Below are 24,108 nucleotides of genomic sequence, written 5' to 3' on the forward strand. Positions count from 1 at the left end.
AGTTACTCCACAAAAGACTCTGGTACTGCAATTTTTTTTTTTAATTTTTTTTTTTTTTTTTTTATGAGTTACTTAACTGACCTTTTTGATTCAAACTGAGGTACGGATCAGTCTGAGGTATGAACAGGGAAGGTAAAAATGCAACACCTGATTATGAAAATAATCAAATGGATCCTTTTGATGCAGAAGGTCTGTGGCTCAAAGCTTGGATTGCTCCACATCTTTGGTTAAAATATATTAACAAAAGCCTTTTATTACATCTACAGTCTGAAGCATTCTAACAGACACCAATGTTCCATCAGTCCTTCAAGAGACCTGTAGTGGCAGGAAATTAATGCCATATAACTGACGACATCACAGCAGATGGCACAAACAGGAACAGATGAAGTATGCCATGCTTAGGCAACAGCCTTTATTGAGGTTTCAAGTGGCTTTTAAAAAATTACAAAGCATTTACCTTCAAGGCGAAGGAAAAAGGAAAACAAAACAGCTCTGTTAGGACTATAGATAAAAGAGGGTATATAGGATAACACATACAATACAAAAGGGTTGACATCCTTGAAAACAGTCTATGAGTTCTTTTATTCTTGTGTTAGCTTTACCTGAAAAAGATCTGATGACAACAGACATTTTTATATTATTCATTAAAAACTGCTAAATTCCTCTTCCAGGAAAAATATAAGCCATTTTGTTATAAAACACAACTTTTGAAAAACACTGAAATGATAAAAGCTTTACTGTGAATGGCTCAATGCGTACAATATACAGATTGTGCAGGTTGGGTATATCATATAATTGTCACCAGCAATTAAACACTAAACAACAACACCTTTTAATAGAGGTTAACTTAGCTATAACAATACTTGCAGATGTCTAGAATGCCACTTCAGGTGTTTGAACTTGCAATTAAGAATGTTGCCTAAAACATTATATAGCATGGGTTAAGGTAAAGTAAATGTTAATACTCTTTCAGGGCTCTGCCCCAAACTCCTTAAATACAAAGGAATCACACAATAAACCCAAATAAGCTTTGCAAATACAATAAATGGTAAGGTACAGATAAAGGAACAGAGAAAGGTAGACAGTTATAGTTTACAGAAAGTGACTTCACAATCAAAGTTGTGCTTCTTATCATTAGATCAGTTTGCAAATATGCATTATCCCCCACAATTTCGCCAGTACGTGTTAGTTGCCCTCAGTAGCAGGAACAAGAGGGATGACTGGCGTTAATTTTCACGTGATTCTATTCTATTTGTGTTTATATAAAAATCACTGTCAGAATTAATATACATTGCCCAGGCAATACGTTTCACGCTACTTTCCGCTTAGTTACTTGCAGTAATATATTACACTGCATCTTCCTTAAATATGTTATCTTTTCTTTTTCATGCGTTGCTGAGGCAAATCGCAAGGTAAACTATTTATATGGCTATTCTTCATATTTCAATAGACCAAATCCCCTTCCCCACTGACAAGTTTCTACTACAATACTGATAAAGTTGTATTTCTTGTTGAAATGTCAAAGTACATTTGCGATATATTTGCATATTTTTGACACACCAAAGTTTAAAATTCTCATAAGAGAATATGAGTATAGATTTATTTGAAGGTGAAGAAAGTGGTTTTGAAAAACAGTTTTGTGTTTTAAAATTAATTACGGGCCCCATTTCCCTCCCGATTTTTTTTTTAAATTTTTTATTTTTCTTTAACATGCGTATCTTTTTCTTTTACCCTGCATATCGCTACGCGAGATATGGTGGATGCATTATTAGCACAGTATTCTGCTTAAATAGTTTCCAGATAATGCACAAGCCCCTGCGTGGCTGAAAGTGCCTGTAAGGCAGGCTTCTGTAAGTCACGGTAAGTGAAAAGCGTATGTCCTAAAGCACGCTGCAGTCTGTTAGTCATCTGCTGCTACAGGGAGGTAGACTCTACCATCGAGCAGTGTGCAGCAACTGTGTGTTTAGAAGGGAAACAGAGTGTAGATTTCCCCTAAGACAATGCTCTGTGCTGATATTTACCTGTTGCAGCATATCTGTGTCCTTCATCAGAGTCTCAAGGTACGTGATCGAGAGCTGAAACAGCTCTCAGAAAGAAGAGAATGATTACAGTCCTACTATGGCACTAACATGTTGCTCGAACACAGTTTCCCTCCAACAGAAAGGTTAAACTGAAACACGCGAACATCCCATTTTCTTCTAATAAGCAAGAGGGAAAGAGAGGAACTAAAAAAACCACAATACTTCCCTTCTGGTCAAGCTGTTTTAGTCGAAGAAACGATATGAGGCAGGAGAAAAGGCGGGCGCTGTATGCCGAAGCAAATCTTTCTAGGGCGTAAATGCATGGGCAGCGCTGTTCAGCAACGTCCCCGCTGTGAGACAACATGACTGCAGAGGTCCGAGAAAAACACAGCAGCCTGGCCGCCAGCATCAGCCACGCACTGCAAACTGGTCCTGTAATTGTCGGTCTCTCTGAAAGCTTTAAATCTGAGAGAGGGGAGTCACCTTGGCAACAGGTGGGACTGCCGAGCCAATCCCTCGCCCGCTGCTCTCCCTACTGCTCCTGGAAACATTCACCTGCGCTCAGGTAACTGGCAGCCGCGAGAGCTGTACGTCCGATTCTAACAGGCAGAATACCAGCCTCGCTTGTGAGGAAGGGCCAAGCGATGCCGCTTTGTCATTTACCCCACGGGAATCTACAAGATACGCAGGACGTGAAGTAGTAGAAGGGCCCTCAACTTGTTACAATGCACAAAACAGCATGAAAGAACTAATCAGTATATACAATGAATCGCAGTTCACTCAACTGATTGTAAAATGTTGTATTAAAATGACTTTAAGTTGTTACACCATGGGTAAATTCAAACTTTTTACAGATCAGTCTCTCAACAGCTGACTTCGATCTGTAAAATGTATGCCCAGTAAAATAAAACTGAAAGAAAATAGTTAAATGTGCAACTGCACAAATATAATTCCCCACTATTAAGATAACAAAACCTTTTGCTATTACCATAATTATTATATATATTAGAAAGCTATACACAAGCATGTTAATTTCACAGATTTTTTTTTTTTAAAAGATTCTTAATATTTTATATAATTAGAAATACACATTTCAAAAACAAAACTTCTGCAAAGAGAAAACAGTTATCTTGGTTAGCAAAGCATGGAGTTCTTCATGGCTTAGGGTAGTGCTTTCTATACAAAAAGTCCTCTGTTTTCTTCAGGACTGTTTAAAAGATTAGCGAAGCTATCAAGGAAAAAAGAACACATTTTGGCTTAAGGAAACTACAAAAGCCACAAATGCTTTGCAAACTCTGTCTTACTTTTTAATATGAAAATAAGCAAAATGTAATGTACATATTTTTATATTTTTTTTTTATTTAATAAGTGATGCAGACCCAGAATTTGTTAAAATTAAATATGTTAGCCCTCGAACTCAACTTTTTTTTTCTTTTTTTTTTCTTTTTTTTTTTTTTACAAGTATGGTCCTCTGTAAATGCTTTGATCCTTCTTAAACTGAGTGCCATACTCCAAAGATATGCCTGCATGTTTCCAAGCATTTTCACTACGTTAGGTGACCCAGTCTTTTTCTAGCATGGATTCACGGCCACCCAACTGCTGGGTCTGTCAAAACATCTGTACATTTTCTATATGTTGCATAACAGCTGCTTTCTCTCTCAGTAAAGGCCTGCCATTGCTGGCAGACGTTTTCCTTTTGTATATTTACATGTAAATAACGTTGAACCTGCAACATGACACTATCTATTGTAACATACATTTTGCAAGGGAGCACAACAGTGAGAAGAAGTTAGCCTTAAAATCTATTTTGTACAAGTGTTCTGTTGTACAGCTCAAGTGCTAAGCTTATCTCAGCATTTCTGTTTATCCTTATACTGTATCACTGAGGCAATTTAAAAGTACTTTTACAAAACAGAGTACCTGACTTTTTTTTTTGTTTGTTTTTTTTTTCCACACACGGCACATATAATGCATATCGACCCCCCCCTCCCCCATTAAGGTATAGCACACACACACTGCAAGAAAAAAAAAAAAGAAGAAGAAAAGAAAACCTAATAGATAATAATGTTATCATGTCGCCCATCCTTCAGAGAGCCGCATGCGCTTGACAGAGGGGCTTTCCCTTTCGTCCGGCGAAGGTCTGGTGAGTCCAATGGGGGAGTGGAATTCGTTCCGGTGGTCTTCACGGTCACTCCCGTCGTAGGAACTGCTGCAGCTGCTCAAGCTGTCAACGGGAGATCTCCCCGCCTCATGGCGCGTGTGCTGTGGGTATCTCGAGGGTGTGGTGGTACGGTCTCTAGGAGGAGAAACAGGTTCTGACTTGATGTTGAGGCTTTGAGTAGAAGGCAGGGAGAGATTTGTACTCTGAGATAAATGAGTGCTAGTGCAAGCTCTGTAGGAGGAAAGGAAACCCAGTTACAGACGGAGGAGGCATGGAGCCCCCGGAAATGCACAAACACTCACACAAAACACCAGTGTAAAGGCTCACGCAGTACCAGAGAGCACGGGGACGCTTTTCCGGGCACAATTTGGAAATACAAAGAGGCCAAAACGTTGGGACAAAAACAGTTGGATTGAGTGGGGCATGCCTGAGGTTTGTGAGTAGGCCTCTCTCTCTGTCTCCTCAAGAGTCACAACAAATTTGGGAAGCTGAGCCTTTGCACTGTTGGAACCACCTGCAGGTTTCGTTATTGTTAATGCTTGTGTGTGTGTAGGCACTGTGTGAGACAGGGGAGGCATGGAGTCTTGCCGGGATCAATTCAATTACATTTGTCCCTGTTCATTTTGACATGAAACTTCAGATGTAAAACGGAAACCAAAATTTTGGCCCTGCACATTTGATCTCTTTCAGAACAGAGTTGAACTTACTGGTCCTTGGACTAACATTTACAAAATTACACAGGCTGGGTGGGATTTAGGTATGGCTTTATACTATAGCTCTATTAATTCTTAATTCAACACAGAACATTTGTGAATAAACTCCCAAAGAGAAGTTGAAGAGCTGTGGAAGATGCCAGAGGGCTGCCGTGCTTGCATGTCAGACAACCCAGCTCAGAGGATGTTCAAAATTCAAGAGAAACTGATACTCTAAAAGTATTCAGAGACTGTATGCCTGTTCTGAGTTCATTCTCTTTCAGTGCATCTTTGTGGGCAGGTAACGGCACAAGAAATTTGAAGTAGGCAGGGTACCAGTGAGTACTTTAGTTCTATGGGAGAAAATGAGATCGCTTGCATCTGCAGAATGTTCTGTACAAAGTCGCCACCTACCGGTAAAATCTGACTTTGTTTATTATTTATTATTATTATTATATTTAAATAAAATTCAGCTATGAATGTGTGTTTCCCTCTATGTCTTATGTATTGATCCACTTCAGGGACCATCTGCTAGGCTGAAGATACAGTCTAACCCAAAGACACAATTTCAAGGTTTCTAGTAGTGAGAAATACTGAAGACAGTGGGACAACAGGACACTCAGCCTCACTGAGACTCTAAACCCAAAGGTGCAAGCAGAAAAAAATACTTGGATTCAGAAGTATTTTTTTTAAACATGTAGAGGAAACAAAAAATAAGTTCAGATGCAGTCTTTTCCATTTATTGAGGTATTCCACTTTTTCTAATATCTCACTGACTGCGAGTTGAGCTTTACTTAAGCAACAGTTACTGTAACTGATGAAAGCCAAAATGTCATTTTCTTTTTTTTTGACAGATTTACAGTGGAACTCTATGGCGTTATTACTAAATGATATCAGATACTGTTTTCAGGAATCATTTCAGTGTTTAATAATGGATGGGTCTTGTTAGACAACAGAGAAAACAGGATGTTCTGCCTCCAACTGCTTTCATCTACCTTTCATTCCTATACAGACAAGTGTGTCAGCATTTGCAACGTCACACAGTATGTGAGTAATAGCCCTCACAGGAGCAAACGTAGGCAGTTTTTGGCAAAGAGGACTTTTTTTTTTTTTTCTTTTTCTTTTATAACTACAAAATTAACATATTTAAGAAACTGTAAATATCAAACTTGGTTATTACACTCTAGAGAAATAATATATTAATGTTGAAAAGAATAGAACAAGAATCAAAAATACATTCCTGTTTTTTTTGTTTTTTGTTTTTTGTTTTTTTTTTTTTTTTTTTGCTTTTCATTTCCAGTGACTTTAATTTCAGTTCCTTTGGAGATGCTAGGACTTCAGGTGGGAAAACAGGCTGCCGGTTTAGCAAGTGTGATAAGATTACATATGATTTTGGATGTCAAGCTTATAGCTAAACCTGCAAGTGCCTTAATACAGGATGGTGGATCCTGGGGATTTGATCTAGGAGTGTTTGATGTGACCAGATGATGTGTCACTTTGCAAAGCAGGGGACAGTTAAAAACCCATGCTAGTTAAAAACAGCATTAGTCAGTCAATTTTGTTCACATGGACCCTACTCATATTCTATTCTGGGACAACCCCCCCAAAAAAATAGAATAGCTGTATTACCTAACAAATAGATTTAGTACTGATACAGTGCAATGCTGATTTCTTAACAGTGTTTCTGAAGTGAATGTGAGAATGCATCTTGATAGACCTTCTTTTTTAGGTTCCTTGTGCTTTCTGAGACGCATTATGTAAACACCTGGCATGAAAGCTTTTGGCAGTATTAAAAATACTACAGGTAGGTCTGCATTTTGAGGACATTTTTTGTAAATTGAAAAAAAAGGTTTATGAAGACATTTTGGCAGGTAAGGACTATTTTTTTCTAGGTTTTAAACAATAGAACTATTTAAGCTGTTGCTATGCATTATTTATTTATTTTTCTTTTAAAATTCTGTCTGATTTTTTTTTTCCCTGATAAATCTGTTTTTGAAATTTTGAAATTTTTTATCTTTTTGTTGTTTTTGTTGGCTGCAATCCATATATTTGGTTAAAATTTTCTGAAATGTTTTTACCAGAATCTCATGTAAACTGATACAGTCAATCGAGGGAAAGGTCAGGCAAGGGAAACCTGCTACTACACGTAGAAGTCAATGGTGAAAGAGTGCCTACTTAGGTGCAGTCTTTAAGCTGTGTTCTCAGCAGAGAATGGATCTCTATTTTGAATAGAAGCTGTATTATAAATATATATAATTCTTTTTACTAGTATTTTTTTTTATTATGTTATTTATTTATTTATTTATTTTTGGTGAGTGCATGTGTGTGAATGTAGAAACGGCTTCATATAAATACGCAGTTTTGGTTCTGGCTTGTGCTATTTTCATCACGTGAAATCTGCACTAAGTTCATTGAAAAACAAACAGGTTTTGAATATGGAAAATCCACAGAGAAAATAAAGCAAATGACTTTAAAGGATTGTGTATAACTACAAGCACTCTCTAAGTGCCACACAATACGTTATTGTTGATGTAATCATCTGTTTCCTTATATTTACTGTAAGAAAACATGTAACTTTTCTCTTCCTCATTGTCCCTGTAAAGTTTAAATTTTACACAGCAGTTTCTGCTCCGATCAGCGTGAGCGCAAATGTGACGTTGATTTAGCAGCCACATGGGAGAAGTGCTGGTTCCTATCCAGGTTCAACATTATACAGTGACAATTAAAGGAAGAAAGCACCTCACGTTTCTTTCCTTTTCCTTATAAACTTGTTTCTCTAAATCTGTGTACCTTTCTGCTTCATATATATATATATATATATATATATATATATATGAATTTATATATTCATTAGGAAATAGAAAATTCACAGTAAAATTTAGTTATATCTGTACCTGGGAGAATACTGGATATTTTTGACCTGTTTGTAATGCAACCTTCCCTCCCCTCCTCCGTTTGCCTTTCAGGTAGAAGCAAAGGGTTTGTGTTTGTTTGTTTGTTTGTTTTTATATTATTTTGTTTTTCATATTTTTTGATCAATGTAAAAGCAGAATAACGATTTCTGTGTCCAGATATTTTGATCAGCACTCGCACTTTTTGGTCCACACTGTTAAAGGAAGTTTCTAAACACAGAATATTATGAAACTGAACCACTAGAGTATCTTATTTACAATGGTGGCATAATAAAAATTCTCTATCTGAAATATTTAAGGCTTTCATTCAAAACAATCAAGTTGGCAGAAATGATACATAAATTCACAAAACATAATGTCACTGCATCTAAATTTTTCAGTAAAAATGTTCTAAAGAAAATATTTAACCATATCTATCTCTGGCAATGAGCTAATCAAAAGTAGCTCTGATAAGTAGCTTGCTGGATAAGAAATACAGAACAAATCAACAGTATAAATTTATTTGAGTAAATCTTTCATTCAGCTTGGCTGAAGTTTGGAGAAACTTCTCTTACGTAAACAATTGTTTATATTGAAGATTCTCAAAATTAAATACTTTGACTGCATTTCTATGCCTGCACTTATATTTTAGGAAAGCCAAAATTTCAACTGTGGATGGTACTTGAGGAAGAAAAGATTCTCTCTTAAACTGAGAAATACAGAATGAGAACATTTTCTATCTAATGGACTGGTGTTTAAAGAATTTAGATTATTCATTTCAAAATTAGGAATGATGTAACCTTCTGTCTGTAACATGAGAGATGTTGAAGCAATATTCAGACAAAACCCTTAAGTTTTGGGAGGAATACATTTTGATTTTTAATAGAATTAATGTGTATTTTTTTTCCAGACATAGACCTAGTTAAAAAGCTGCAAAAGTACTACTTTGTTTTTTAATTAGAATGTTGAAGAGTCTGACTTGTTTTAATATCATAGTCACGTCAAAAGAGATGTTACTCTATGTTTCTGTCCTGTTCACCAGGCTTAGTACAAGCACGGAAAGTGAACTATTCCCATCTCAGACACTTTCCCTGAGGCTCACTGGCACCGGTATGGTTGCTAATTGCAGGGTCAATGTGACAGGTTAGACCTGGGTTGTAGAGATCTTCTGCAGTTATCTGAAAGATGGTTGTGAGAGTGCTGCTGAAACAGCGGGGGACTTATATGGAGCCAGCCAACGTACCTGAGTATCCCCTATTCTATTGCTAACCACATACTTCTGCCGTGCCTTGCAGAAGTAGAGCTGGTTTTCACCTTTGTACTCCGGTGTAAAACAAAACCTGCTGGAGAACTGGGTTGTCTCTTCCAGTAACTGTTCTTTTGCAGGTCTTTACAGCTAAATGTTACCAACAAACATCTCACTGTTTCCAAATCTTTCCAACATGTGAAAGATTTCCTCAGGATATGGGTGGTCAAATCTTTCTACATTCATTTTCTCAAATGCCTGGGGGTTACTACACTTTTGTGTGTTTGTTCTTATTTTTCTGCTAATTCTAGCTTAGGCTGACATGGACTAAATACGATCTGTACAATTTCAAGTTTTTTAAATAATCCAAAAGTTAGAGAATAGGTCCTTTTGCATGTACAACTCAGTGACTAAAATAAAGTAAAGAAATGCATGTGATTTTCTGCACACATGGAAGGCTTCATCAGAACTGTCAGTGAAGCAGCTTTTATAGCTGAATTCATTTACAAATCACTGAAAGAATAATAATAAAAGTAGCGACTCAGAATGTATTCCACCAGCCACAGCCATTACACTTCGGCATTCTGTGATATGAATTAGAAACAGATGATGATGTGTGACATATCTGGAAAGGCATGTAGTTAGTTTAGGATTTAATTTATACTTTTTTTTGGTTAACCAAATATCCTTATTACATTCTTTGGTACACCACTGAAAACAATCAGCTTATTGTAAGGTTATACATTGATACCTAACATGTGAGCTTTCAATTTATTTGAGATGTTATGTCTTTAGTTGACCAGTTAACCTAAATGTTGCCCCAGAAACACTGCAACCTCAAAAAGAAAATAGAAGAAACATAGCAGAAAGGTATTAAGACTACTTTTTCTAACACACCAACTATTTCAGTTTTATGTTTTTATGTAGAAAGTATCCACGTATGCTTATATATGTGGTGTTTCAAAAAGTCTATGCTTCTTCTAAGGCACTTGTATAGCTGTTCTTTAAAAATTCAACCTATTTGTACATGGTAAAGAAATTACAGTAAGTTATAAAATGTGGTCAGATAAATTAGAAGGCGAATTTTGAAATTTAAACCACATTTATAGTATTAAATATTTTCAGATTATGGCAACTGTCTTGCAAAAATTACTGCACTTGTGCAATGCCTCTTTCTGGAAAGAACTTTGCTTTTCAAATGCTTGAGAATTAAATTTGTCTCATAAATATACTTTAGTTGCTTCAGTTTGTATTTTTACAATGAAAACTCGATAAATCCAAACATCTCTGTCCAAACCTTAGTATAAGCATGTAAGCATACTGGTGAATAACTACAACCTTACTCAACAGAAACTGCAGATATGAGGATTTTTGAAAATCTTACTAGTCTCATTCACTTGAATAAGCAATTAGGTTTATTTTTCAATAATGCATTAGGTAAATTCCCCGTGTGAAGTTTTAGACTTTTAAAAATATTGAAACAGTTTAGCAGTGTGCTTCACCAATCTTGGAAGAAATGTCTCGAAATTAGCCACTAGAGGGCACGAACACCTATCCTCAACGTAGGCAAACCACCATGAGTTCTAAGGGTTTACTGATTCTTAGACCTAGTTATGTTATTTGCTTGCAGAAAACATTTCCAAAGAAACGAAACTTGAATGTCAGAACTGAGTAGAAGGGAGTACGTGAGGGAGCCTTATATAAGGCTGAGGCTTAATCTCAGGTCAAATCATTTTGTAACCCTTACTTGATTAAAAATATTTGGAAAAATTCCAAGTTTATTGTAAATGTTTGTGCTATAGTAACTGGAAATAAAAAGCATAATGGCAAAATACAACAGCACGAGGTAAGTGTTTAGTTTTGCCCTTGTTGTGAGGTAAAATGCCATTTAAAAAAATAAAGAGTAAAACATAACCACTACTGAGAAAATGTCATAGACACAGAATATTCCATTCTAGCTACCTGGCAACCTTTTCATGAAATATGTTGTACCAGTCTGGGGAAATGGAGCTCCTAGAGATAGTAAGTATGTGCTGATCTGTTGTGTTGATTTATTGCATATTTGGGACTCCTGGGGATACTGAAGACATTGTAGAACAATATAGTAGTTTAAAGAAAACACTGCTTACCCCAATTGACTGAGGGCAGACGGCGGCATGTTATGTAGGTGTTGCTGTTGCCAGCCAGTCACAGAACCAAGATGAAGAGCACTGGCTGTATTAAATCCAGAGAGAGACGATATATCTGCACTACTCAGAGAATATTCTAGATTTGAAAATAGAACAGAAAATGATTAAAAGAGAATTAAGGAGGAAGCAATTAAACAATAACTTGCATCATAATTTTCACATGACAATTTATAAGCCTTTTTATCTTAATTACACCAATCACATCCAGTTGCAGCAGAAAAAGTAGACTCTCCTCTTCCCTCAACTCATTAAGTTGGTAGCAAATAATGCACTAATAATTATTCCATAATTTACTGGCTCTTTTTCTGGGTCTGCGAGATCCAAAGAATTCTTAGTCTTTATATAACCAACGTGACTATACATGCATTCTGACAATGTCAAAAAGTTGAAAAATATTGTAACACTTGGTTACAGTCTTTGTTGCAGAACCTGGTGCGTAGCCAGTGTCTGAACAGTGCATGTCTTCTCTAGAAGGACAGAATCTGCAGATCAACATGATCTATATAATAGCAATGTGCAACGGGAAGTTGAGGCTCTTTTGAGGCTTCATTTCAGTCTCCCAGGTAATTACGCGACGGCCCACAAAGATGCTGACCTCTGTTTTGAAACCAGTGAAACTGCTCACTAGCACTACCCTTGTGACTTTAGGAAGGTGCACCCAACTACAGGAAATTACCTGTTGTATGAAGAGGATTGAGAAGTTTCTTTTGAGTATTTTTTTGAGAAGTTTATTTTGTGTATTTTTTTTAGCAGTTTTCTATTTGAACAACTTAGCTTTTAAATAGATATCTCTCGAGTCAGTGACAGATAGAGAGTAAGCAAATGAGGTGTAAAAGCACATCAGCTATGAATCCTTCTGCTTCTCCCGAGGAACAGAAGCTAATTCATTACCAGTGCGGCCGACACTTGTCAGCATCTTGCTCCCTCCCCCAGCCCTCGCACGGCGCTCCGATACTCACCAGTACCATATGTTGTTGAGATGGCTGATGGGTATCCTCCCATCCCTTGCCCTGGTAGAGTAGGAGTTGCTACGGAAACCACTGGAGTAGCCAATGACTGAGCAGACTGGGAGTTATTTATCCTCTGATTCTTTTAAAGTAAGTAAAATAAACATATTATTGACCGGGTTTAAGCCATCCGAGCGCATTACCTTTCTGGGTGTGCTTTGTGCATAAGAAACACAAGCCGGTACAAATTTCTGGGAATTAATCGTTTAACATGTGGCTTTTATGAACTCTGCCAACCCTATCATTTGCAAGCCTCTGAGAGACCAGCAGTCACCATAGTAACCCTTTACATCAGTATCTCCTAGGTAACTGCCCTAGAAACGGGGAAGATTGATTTTGTTGTGGGTAGAGGAACAGATCGTGTGAGAAACTGATGAAATATGTAGGCTCCATCCCCATTGTCTTCCCTTTTGTTCAGATGCAAAGGAGAGACAGGAGGCAGAGGGAGGAACCCCAAACCCGGCCCTCCTGGCTGCTGTGCTCCTTTGGGGCTGCTGAGTGGTGACCCCTCACCAGCAGATGGTGCTCTGAACACTTCGTTTTTTGCAGAAATAAAGCAAACTTACAGAGCACTGGGCGCCACAGCAGCTAACGTGTTCCGCTGTAACTCTGGGGCATTGCACATTTTGCTGCAAAACCTGCACCAGAGAGCTCTAACCCTGGAAGTCTCAGGGTAAAATGTCCAGAGAGCCATCAAAAAGTTGTAATAAGGCCATGCCATCCTCAGCAGCACCAGGTTACATGGTAGCAAAACATCAGCACCAGGAAAGCTTTATATTGGCACGAGTAATTTGAATATGTGCAACAACTGCACCTTGTCTTCCATATTGCTGGATTTCAAAGATTATGATAACCTTTTTTGTTCATGATATAGCTATTATAATGTTTTCAGTTTGGCTTCAACCATTTCATCAATACAACATACAAAATAACATTTTTTTTTTTTAATTTTATTTTATGGTTTCATTATTAGGATGAACATCACTACCACTTACCAGGAGCAGATCAACATCCTCAGACTGAGTGCATAGGAAAGGAGCATTAAAAATCAGTGAATGTAGATATTTACCAGGGTGCAGATTTTATAGCCTAGTGAATAGCTTCAACTGAGAGGGGCAGCAAATTAAATAATTTCTGAGCATAGTCTGGAAAAATAACACAGATCTCTTCTTTGTCCTTCTACCGAGATGTTTCTCTCAACTGCGAGGACAATCTATCCAGCTTGAAGAACGAGTCTTTCTCTAAGAGTTCATTAATTCTTCCACAGCCTGAGTGGCTGCAGACTGTGTAGCTATACCTGGTTTCAGGAGACCTGACCATTCACAGATTCCCTTGGAAAGTATCATTTTTAAGGACCTTGGAATAAATCATTCAATGCAGACAGCTTGTCACTGCCTTGGTCGACTTTGAGCTTTGCCTTGTAGGAGATTATTTGTTACTTAACCTCTCAGAAGCCAGCATCCCATTTGTGGGGAGTTTAGTTTGAAGTTCAAAGTTAATTTATAATGCATCAGGCTAAAGCAGCCAGCTTGGAAGTTGTTTTAATAGTGTCTGTTACATAACAGAAATATGTGTTTATAGCATCACTTAAATTTACCATCAAGATCCTTTTTTTAATCAAGCTCACTTCTAGTGTTGAAACACTCATGAAAGATTTACTTGCAACCACTAACCCACTTTTGGAAGGGAACTGCAAAATACTCACATAATACCTTCATGATTCAACCTTCTATCATAATAGCCTGCTTACATCTTGTTAATCCTGGCAGGAGGTAGAGCAGTTTGTTGCTCTGCCTTATCCTGCTTTATCTATGTACTACCTCTCATCATTCTAAAATTTGTCTGTTGTTGCTCAGAGTGATAGAGTTCAAATTCATTTATTTGTAGTTAACCTGTCATCTGCTGAGAGTCTGCATGACTAAATATTTAAGAAAAATATAGTAGGTTAGGAGTACTTTGGATTAAATTTAGGATTATAATAAATCCAGGGAAGGCTCCCCAGACTACTAGGAAGGAGAGTGAAGAAGTTCAGACTGTGCAGGACACAGTTCCTACTTTGCAAGTCCATAGAAAAAAGGGAGGAAGTAAAAATGGCTTCATAAATGCAGTCAAAAGGATCTGCCTACATCCTCAGCTCACTGTCAAGACTTAAGGCTATCTAGATAGAAAGACAAAACGATCAAGAATGTGGAATGTTATTCTACTGATTTTGGTTGGCTTAGCAGGCCTTGAAATTCTTAAATACTTTATCTGAAGGAGATTTAAAAAAAAAAAAAAAAAAAAAAAGCTTTGAAAATGCATTACCACTGATGGCATTGTATTCTTGCTGCCAGGTGGAATAAGCACTCGGAGATCTGGTTTACGGTTGTTCATTCCCAAATTCATTGGAGGCGGAGATTTTGCTTGCATATTCTTGTTCAAGTTGCCAGGTGAGACCAGCAGACCTGGTGAGTTGCGGGGGTTGCCATACCCATTTCCTGTTAAGAAAGAAAAAGAAAAACCAGGAAAAAAAAAAAAAGAGAGAAGGATTGTAAGCACAATGGTATTTCTTAAGATCGAACATTAAAACTTTCATATACAACAAGTCAAGGTAAATGCTAGTGTTGTATAATGTGTCTTTATAAAAAAGACATGTTATAAAGTATGACACATGCCATGTTTGGAACAACTGCTCTTAAAACACTTTCTGTCATGGTAGCTGACATCTTGGTGATGTGCCGAGGTCAATGTGATTACATGACTCTGTTTACCATTGTATAGTACATAGCACGATATACCATGCACTCAGAACAGAAAAGATCTTATTTGTTCCTTACAAAAGAGTCAGAAAAAGTTGGCTTAAAAAAAAACTTCAAAGCTGTGTAGTGTTTTCTTGACAACTACGGAAGGTTCTGCCATGCCTGACTCAGCCCTTTCCAGTTTATGATTTTGTTTTGTTTTTAAACAAAGGATGAGTATAGTGAGGCTATAATTTCCAGAAAAGGCAGGGGTAGGACTAGGAAGATTCTTAAATGTTTTTGCACTCTCTCACCACAGTTTTTGGACCCGATTCTGTCAACACTAAAGTCAATGAGAGCAAGAGCATAGCCTTATTTGGAGAATGCCTCTATATCTTTCATCTTCATCTCTTTGCTGCTCTCTGCAAACCCCAGGAGCTCTGACAGGCAAATGCTTCATTATTTTATTTTTTTTTTTCCTCCTCTCTTTTTATTTTTCATAAAAGGGTTTCTTTCTCTCACTAAGTAGTACTGGCAAGTGTGTATCTGTACTGCTACTGACCTACCACCGCACTAAAAATGTGACCTTCCTTTTCCATCCATGAAGTCTCATCTCCCACCTACAAGGTCTGGGGAAAGAGACAACTTTGTAGTGTAGTACTAAAAATCTGCCTCAACATGGTCAAGAGGAATACAGAAACTGCCCAGTCATAATACTGTCTTCATATGAGAACTAATACAGCAAAGGAAAACTTTCAGACAAATACTGGTAGAAAAAATGTTAGGGAAGACAAGTGTTAGGAAGACCAAATGTTTGGGCTCACTGTTAATTCACAGCTAGCAAGCTGTGACACACCACCTAGGAACAGTGTGGGAAGAAGAGTTAGGGAGAGTGGAGGTAGGTGCCTTGCACCAACACCATTTCTTTTGCAGTACTGAAGTCAGGGAGATACTCAGTGCCTCACTCTTTTCACATGTAAAATGGGGTTTATAGCCCTCCTGGACATAAATGGATTACGGAACTAAATTTGCTAAATCTGTGATGTGGTCATAAAAGTGACAGTAAATGCAAGTGAACCTGTTTTCTAGTTATGTTAATGAAGTGTGTCCAAGTACGACTAACATTAAATCATATTTTGAATCAGTGAGCACATCAGTTAATTGTATTTACCAGAACAGAAAACCCATGGAAGAAAAATCTTGCAAAGGCTATTAACCACAAAATCACTTTAGGCTCTGGAAGACCTTGAACTGTAACCATTAAGTTTTGGACAACAGGAAAAGTATCACAAAGCTCTTGACTTCCTTATTCGTTAGGTACCTTTAGCCACTGGTCTTGCCAGGCTTGTTTGTTCTCTTGATTTTTCTTATAACCATCTCCCAAGCCTCGGCAAAGTGGAATTATGATCAAAGCTTAGAAGAACATAGATAATTTCAGAGATTTTAAAATAAAAATATTCTTTACAGTTAATCTTGTTATTTCCTTGATAATAGCTTACAGATAGTGAAATAAAATTAATTTACTTAAAAAGTGTATTTTATTCTTATCAACTTAAACCAGCAGAATGCTGGCAAGTTTTCCATTTTGTGTCAGTAGGCTTTTTTTTTTTTTTTTTTAAACAAACAATTGTTCTCAGCATGGACTTGATACATACTATGCTTTAATTAATGCTATGCACTGTTAGAGATAATGAAATTAGAAGGGGCATTTGGAATATAAAGTTTTTTTTTTTTTTTTCTGGAAACTACAGCACCTTTTAGAATGTGATTGTACACAAACCGAATACTGCAAAACAGTTATGCAAGGAAGTGATCGACAGAAGAAACTGAAGCAGATGCAGGGTTGCTCTGGTGCTGGTTTCATACAGGAGGTATTTTAACAACAGGAAGTAAAGCTACCTTGTGAAATCTGTTGTATGACAAGCATTGGTTCAGAGAGTGAAAATGAAGCTAAAGTATTTTATATATATGTCTTTTATTCTGCAATATACTACCTGAGATACTTAATGATAAACAGCACATTGTGTGATTTATATACTCTTTTCTATGGTTGTGTCTTCTGGGGAAAATAAATCCTTACAAGAAAAAACTCTCACTTTCCACAGAAGACCAACTTCATATAATTTTCTATTAAAATTAAGAGAAAGAATGCACCCTTATCAAACTTCAGTCTTCAGAAACTTTAGCCAGGCCTTTATATTATTTACTAATGTAAATGTAAATGTAAAATATTTTGAACAGTGATAACACATCTTACATTTATATTTTTGGAACATCAAATTATTTTAAGCGCTGCTGCAATCTTCTCTTTACTACTAGATTTCTGCTGTTCATGGCATATTATTCCAGCTAGCATTTTGGAGCCATATAATAACCACCCCTCTTTCCAGCCACCAAATTGTTATTCTTTTGGTATCATGTGGATTCAGGAATTCAAGACTGTGGACCTTAAACCAGTGATATAGAAACCCGTCATTTGAAAATCAGTGATGAATGCATGCATGCGGTTTACTGCTAAGAAGAGTCTGCATTTAAACCAGTTCTTTAAACCGTATCCTCTTTACTCAGAAAGCTGTGGCCTGCTCTGAGGCAGCTGTCCCACCTTCAGATAAATCTGCCAAAGAGAATGGTCTCATTTACATGCAGAGGCAAAAAAATGTATAAGACTTCTAATATACAAATTAAACCTTCCTTCATCCTATACTTTAAAATTACACTTTGTCTGGACAATTATCAATTTAGATGTGACTGTATGCAGAACATCACATTCCACTATCCACTTGAAAGCACAAAAATTATATGTCATGTATGAATGGATTTCCTGATTATAGATTATATGAAAATGAAAAACAGATGGATTTTTGAGCAAGTTGGCTTTACATTTTTATTTGGTTAAAAGCCATATTTTTTCTGGAATAGAACATTTTTAAACATTATTGATAGCACTTGTAATGCATAATGAAAATAAAAACAGTAGATGTACAAGTTTTAAAGGGCATATGTCACAATTTGTAAATTTATAGCTTTCTCAATTCAAGAAGTTTTCAGAGAAAATTATTTTTCCACTTGTTGTTTGTTATACTGATTTGAAAGAGTAAAAATATTTTACACATAAAAGAGCTTGTTTCTAGACAGAACTAGTGGAGCAGCACGTATCATGAAACGCAGTGCCAGACTTTGTACTGGGACTAATGGCAGAATATAAAGACAAATGCCTTCTGAGCATAGAATGCTCTTCTTGGGTATGTTCCCACATTCTGCAATTAGGCACAAGTGCCATTGACTTCAGTGGGAATTTTGTCCATGTAGACACTGCATAATTAATCCCTACAAGATCACTTTTTAAAAACATCCAGAAAAGGTATTTTTATGCACCAGTAGTTAGTCAATACAAACAAAATATATTGATATATTAATATCAATATATATTAATATTGATATATTAATTAATCTACCTATGATTTGAACTATGTTGAAAATTCATGCAATGCTATCTTGAATTTAAGGGCATAGGCAAGGCACGGGTTTATTCAGGACAGGACAGGGAGCAAAGTTTAGCTCTCTTCCTTCATAGTGGTGTCATTTGTGTGACAGTGATTGCAAAGTGGCTGCAATTCTTGATATTCTGTTAGGACAATGCTTCTCTAGGGAACATTTAAGATAGGAAGCTTCTCAAATGTTAAGGTAAAACCAATCAGGAGTCAATTATTTATTTCCATATCGCTCAGCATTTTAGAGCAGCAATGTTATGATTCAAAGTCTCAAAATCTTGAAAAAATGGACAATTTTTACATTCTGATTTCTTAAAGATTTGATCCTGTCACATTCCAACTTGATTTTTTCTTAATTTGTAATTTCAAATATATAACAATATGATGAATGAACAAAAACACTATAGTAGTCCTAGAAGAACTAAGAGCAAGACACACAATGTATATGTCCTTCCTTTGATCTTTCTTTCATTTCTCTAAAGCATCTCACTCACCATATGGATTGAGAATTTACAAGATCTTTAGGCACCTGGGATGCTTACTTCCCATTAATTTTAATAAGAAAAGAGCTTTCAAATTCTTGAACTAGTCTTAATAAATATTAATGGTAATTTCAACTTCTCAACAAGCATATGCTCTTACATGTGGAAATTATCATAATTCTTCCACTAAGGATATGTACATTCCATTTCATGCAGGATTCCTGGTTCTTACTGGGTTATGTTAAATGCGCATCACATACATGACATTATGATAGACCACCAAGCCTCCCAAAAGGATTGTTAAATTTAGAATAAATCTATATAAATATGAGACCTAAGTATGCTATAATTTACCCTGGACTTGAAAATGTATAAAGAAGAAAAAAGAAAAAGATAAATAAATAAATAAATAAAGGAAGGAAGGAAGAAATAAATCAAGAAGAAAGGAAGAATAAATCAATGAAGTAATAAACATTCTGTTAATTTTACATCCAGTTTTGCACTCTTCACTTGATTTTGCTTCCCACTACCGAGAAGAATGATAATTGTTCCTAACAGTAATTAAAAAACAAAGAATGTGCTCCTTTTCTCTTTTTATGTCTTATATGTATATGTATTTTTTAATGCATACACACCATTGGAACAGGCTATTGTTTACGACCCAAACAACATAGATACTGACAATAATGCACTCATGCCAGGAAGCTGTACTGGTGTTTACCTACACATAATTTTTAAAGGAGATAATTGGAGGTTCTTACTCACGTCTTGCAGGCTAGTCATGTCACAGTACAAGACCTTTAACAGCTGCAAGCGGTAGAAGAAAACCAATCTGCAGATACACTCACCCAGAATAAAAGAAAATCTTTATGTTAAAGTAGCTGCCTATTCCCAAAGCATTACTCTAATGGACCTTCTTTGCTGAATTGCTGGGAGCCAACTGAGACAGATGTGGTATATAAAATCTATGGACTGTATGTGGAAGAGTTCTCAGGCATTTTATGAAATATCAGCCGCTTTTTGGATGGAAAGAGTAAAAAAGTGTAGTGAGTGTACAGACATTTGGAAGAGCAGTAGAAAAATGATCTCAACAACTCTTTGCTCTTGTTACAGTTTTAGAAACCAACCATTTAGAAATAAGGTAAGTATAACAGCAGAGATTTCTACAAGAACACACTTTTTCTGTGTCCCTGAGCAGGTTGCAGCACTTAGGCTCTGAACCTACACATACAGTATGGGCCTTATGGCTACATCTCACATCGACTGTCACTAACAGCCCTCTAATCAGTCCTCTGGCTCCCTGGGCCTGATCCTTATCCCCACCCAGGGGCCAGGAGCCTGATTCCCAGGGCTGGGACTGCCCTGCCTCCCCCGGGAAGCCCTCCTGGCTCCCCAGCTCAGCTTCCCCCTGCCCCTGTGGTGTCCTGGCAGTGTGCTCCTCATCATTAAGGAGATAAAGACCACCAGCTCCTCCTCTTTGTATCTTCATGCAGAGGATCTTAATGAATAGTTTACACGGATGTAGTAGTCAGAATTAGTTCTGACCCTGGGACAAGTGCCATCTGAAACCTGGAACGCTCTCACAATCTATTCTGCACGGAGTGTTTGCAGGTACACGTAACTACGGCTGAAAAAGGACACGTGTGTCCTATACTTCAGCAGGTTTCCTTCAGAATAGACAGGGTGCTTCTCAGGCAGAAGCTGGAAGTAAAGAAGTGGCCCTTTGGCCACCTGATGACAGAGAAAGCACTGAAAAACTCATTTCTGGAAATCTAAGGCAATGCCGTGTATCTAGGAGGCTAGCAGTATGAGATGCTGTTTCAGCCAAGCGGAGAAATGCATAGGTATATTTACATGCAGGATGAGAACAGAAATCTGACCATTACATTTCATGCAAATATTTTACTGCTGAGTCAACTGCGTAACTAAGTGCATCACAAACCAACCTGATCACTAATTCTGTGGTCATGTTTTGTTGCTATAATAAGATCCATATTTAAATATTTTTGAAGTAGTTCTTGTATGAAATATTCTCCCACCTTAGTCTGTTAGGAGTTCACACCTTAATAGAGTACATGTAAAAATGTCACCTGACTGTCTATGGAATTACCCTGTTTCTGCCCACACAAGGAACAGCAAGCACCCCTTCAAAACATTTCAAAATGAGGTTTCCCAAGCTGCAGGCAGGTGTTTCAGCACACCTCTGGACTCCCTCCTTGCAACCTTCAGAACAGGAGCATATACATCACAGCAAAAGTCTGTCTCAAGCTCTGTGTACACTGACAGAAGGGGGAGGCATGCTCTGCCTTCCTCAAGCTGACACAATTATCCTTATTCCTCATTCCTCAACACAGAAGGAAAGCAATGGGTAACCCATGCTTATGTTCTTAAATTGTCTGATGATACCATCTTACTATTTGCTTTCATAATTCTTTAAGGTATCCCATTTCATGAATCTCAAATTCAATTAGCTGCAATGCAGAAATGCTCTGTTTCCTATATCTTTAATTCTGATTGTATTGATTCATTTATTTCCACTTCTACAACACTGATTTGTTCTAACACAATTGTATCTATGTCTATCTCTAAAACCATATGTTTCAAGTTACCTTGTTTATCTTGAATCTTCACCTAATCAGCACAGTAACTAAATCGAAAATTTCAAGAAAAATCACAGTGTTCTTCAGTTTTGTGCTTTATAAAGACTAAACTTCTGTAGGACAAAAATGAGGGCCCTGCATAATGTTTTTAAGGTCCAAGCAAGATTTCTGGGATCAGACTGACACTTGAAAGTGTATTGCCATGGTGAAAAAGTTATTCTAGTTGTAGCTGTTCCCCTGATGTCCCCGATTCAATGTTACCCTGCCTTGCACAGTGCTCCTGTGTCACTGACTGCTCACTTCTGCAAGGCTTAGCCCATTCCTTCCATTAGGAATGTAGCAATCTTCTGCACTACACTCCCTTAGATTAGGTCAACACAAAAAATCAAGGATGGTTTGCAAAAATGTTTATCAGAAATTTAGCTGGTATAACCACATTTTCTGAAAATCTTGCATTAATATCACAGACTTGATCTCTTAATGTGTAGTATGCACAAACCATAAATGGATCTCACTTGTGATAACCACCTGCCTGTGATAACCACCTCTCCAAAGTATATTTTCAGGACCGAGCTGGCTACTAGGATTATAACTTAATTATTATTCCAGAAAAACTATTAAATACTGTGTAATGTGCTTGTAGTGGAATCTTCCTTTACGTTGTTTGCTAGCTGAAAAGCTACTCCATTCTAGTCCTGTCTAAAAACAAAGCAAAACAAAAATACCACCAAACTCATCCCAAAGCAACAACAAACAAAACCAAAACAAGCAAAAGATGCAAAAACAAGCAAACTTTTTTTTTTTCTTTTTTGTTTGTTTGTTTGTTTTTAATACATAAGATGTTCTAGTGTCAGAAGAAAGCAAAAGCAGACTTGTGTGAGATGGAAAACTACACTGCTGGAAAATATAATATTATCTGAAGACATGTAGGAAAAATATATGAGCCTGGGAAGGGGACTTATCTCTTCTCCTGACTGCCTGAGTGAGAGCTGTTGACAGATCATCTGCTTTTGAAAAAAATATTTGCTGATGATGTATCCTTTGCTTTTTTGGATATTTGAAATAAATTACCGCTTTGCAGAAAATGCTTTTCAACAAAAAATATTTCAGGACAAGAAGTCATTCCAATTACAAAATGAGTATATAATTTGAAAATATACTTTATTGTGTCCCCAAAGACCTATCTGTTAAGATTTTTTTTTTTTTTCCCTTAGGCATATAGCTACATGTAAAGTTGTCTTTACATGTCTGCTTTTGTTAAATGCACAATTATGAAAGATGATGAATGCAGAGTTTAAAATTTAACACCAGGAAAACTTCAAAACTATCTGTTTTAAACACAAATGATGCAGCCTATTTTTTAAAAACTTCCCTATGTTATTACAACTGATACGCGTACAAAAGGAAAGTGTTTTGCACTGAGATAATAGTGCTTAAGTTTGTTTTAAATTTTAAGTAGATACAAAGAATAGATCAGTAACTCACTGATACCTGTCTCCTCCTGCATTTATTTCCGGCAGACTGTTCCAACTGTTATTAAGGGAAAAATCAACTTGCAAGAGGTTTGGAAAACAACTGGAATCTATGTCTCGAATCTTTTAATTGTGGAATCACGTTAAAAGTTAAAGGGCAGGGGTCACATTAACTTAATACTGCCAGGAACTTCCACATGTGGCTGCAGTCCCAGCTTCAGGAGTTTAAAAGCATTTCTTGCTTTCCTTTTCAGAGCAACACCATTTCTGCATTCCAGATCCAGGAGGCATCTACTATACCTGTCAGGACTCGGGACAGACATGAAATCCAGATGTTTGCTTATTTGCAATGCCTTTTTGTGTTTTATGGATTGGAACGAGAATAGGGATGGCACTGTGCAACAGCAGACAGTGTAATGTCCTAATGAGCAAGAATGCACATAGAAAACCAGTAATTGTGAATTCCCTGTCTCACAAAAGTAAAGCAAGAAATTCCCACAGACCTCCCTAGGAAAAGGATTTTTTCCTAAGAATCCAAGCCATTCTACAGGAATATTTGTAACTGCTTGTCATAAAGGAAAAGGAGAAGTCAATCATGCCTGTCTTTGAAATCCTACTCACAAAGAACCACAGTTTGTATGACTCACTTAATTGTTCATTACATGTGAACTTAGGGCTTTCTCCCTTTCAATCCTTTCAAGCTGTCTTTTTATAAATACAAATATTGAGACACTGTTGATAATGGAGATGATGAGACAGAATAACTAAATAAATTACCAAGTCAACACACAATTGATGGAAAGATACTGCAGGCCAAATTTTCACAGATTTTCACTGAGATCTACTCCAAATGAGCCTACGCAGACCTCTTCATCAGTAAGAGCTAGCTGAAAATACATACACCCGACATTTGCATCTGACATATGCTGCAACGTTTTGTTTGACTTTTACATGGACAGAGGTATCCATCATTTCAAAGCCATATTCAGAGTTTCACCAATGTGACTTTTACCTGTGTGAAAAAGAGTCTGAAGAAGCTGTACAAAACAGATCAGTTGCTAGGGGCAGGAAGATAACTTAATTTTGGAAAGGTCTGTATTGACTGCTTGCATGGGTATGAAATTATATAGACTGTTTCC

The 24,108-nt window shown here is 37.0% G+C and overlaps 1 protein-coding gene across 14 annotated transcripts in view; it reads right to left on the reverse strand.

The window, feature by feature from the left end:
• Positions 1–398: 398 nt before the first annotated feature.
• Positions 399–24,108, reverse strand: part of MEF2C (myocyte enhancer factor 2C) — a 139,468-nt gene continuing 115,758 nt past the window's right edge. For 11 of the 14 annotated variants that reach the window (XM_082783651.1, XM_082783659.1, XM_082783653.1 and 8 more), the window contains 4 exons: positions 14,512–14,684; positions 12,160–12,289; positions 11,141–11,276; positions 399–4,413 (listed from right to left, as the gene is read on the reverse strand). In XM_082783651.1, the coding sequence (XP_082639777.1) occupies positions 4,092–4,413; positions 11,141–11,276; positions 12,160–12,289; positions 14,512–14,684 (761 nt within the window). In that variant the 3' untranslated portion in view covers positions 399–4,091. The remainder of the gene's footprint in view (positions 4,414–11,140; positions 11,277–12,159; positions 12,290–14,511; positions 14,685–24,108) is intronic. The other 3 variants (XM_082783656.1, XM_082783654.1, XM_082783655.1) reach the window with 1 other exon arrangement.

This window comes from Aythya marila, assembly GCF_965140915.1.
Source record: "Aythya marila genome assembly, chromosome: Z".
Lineage (NCBI taxonomy): Eukaryota > Metazoa > Chordata > Aves > Anseriformes > Anatidae > Aythya > Aythya marila.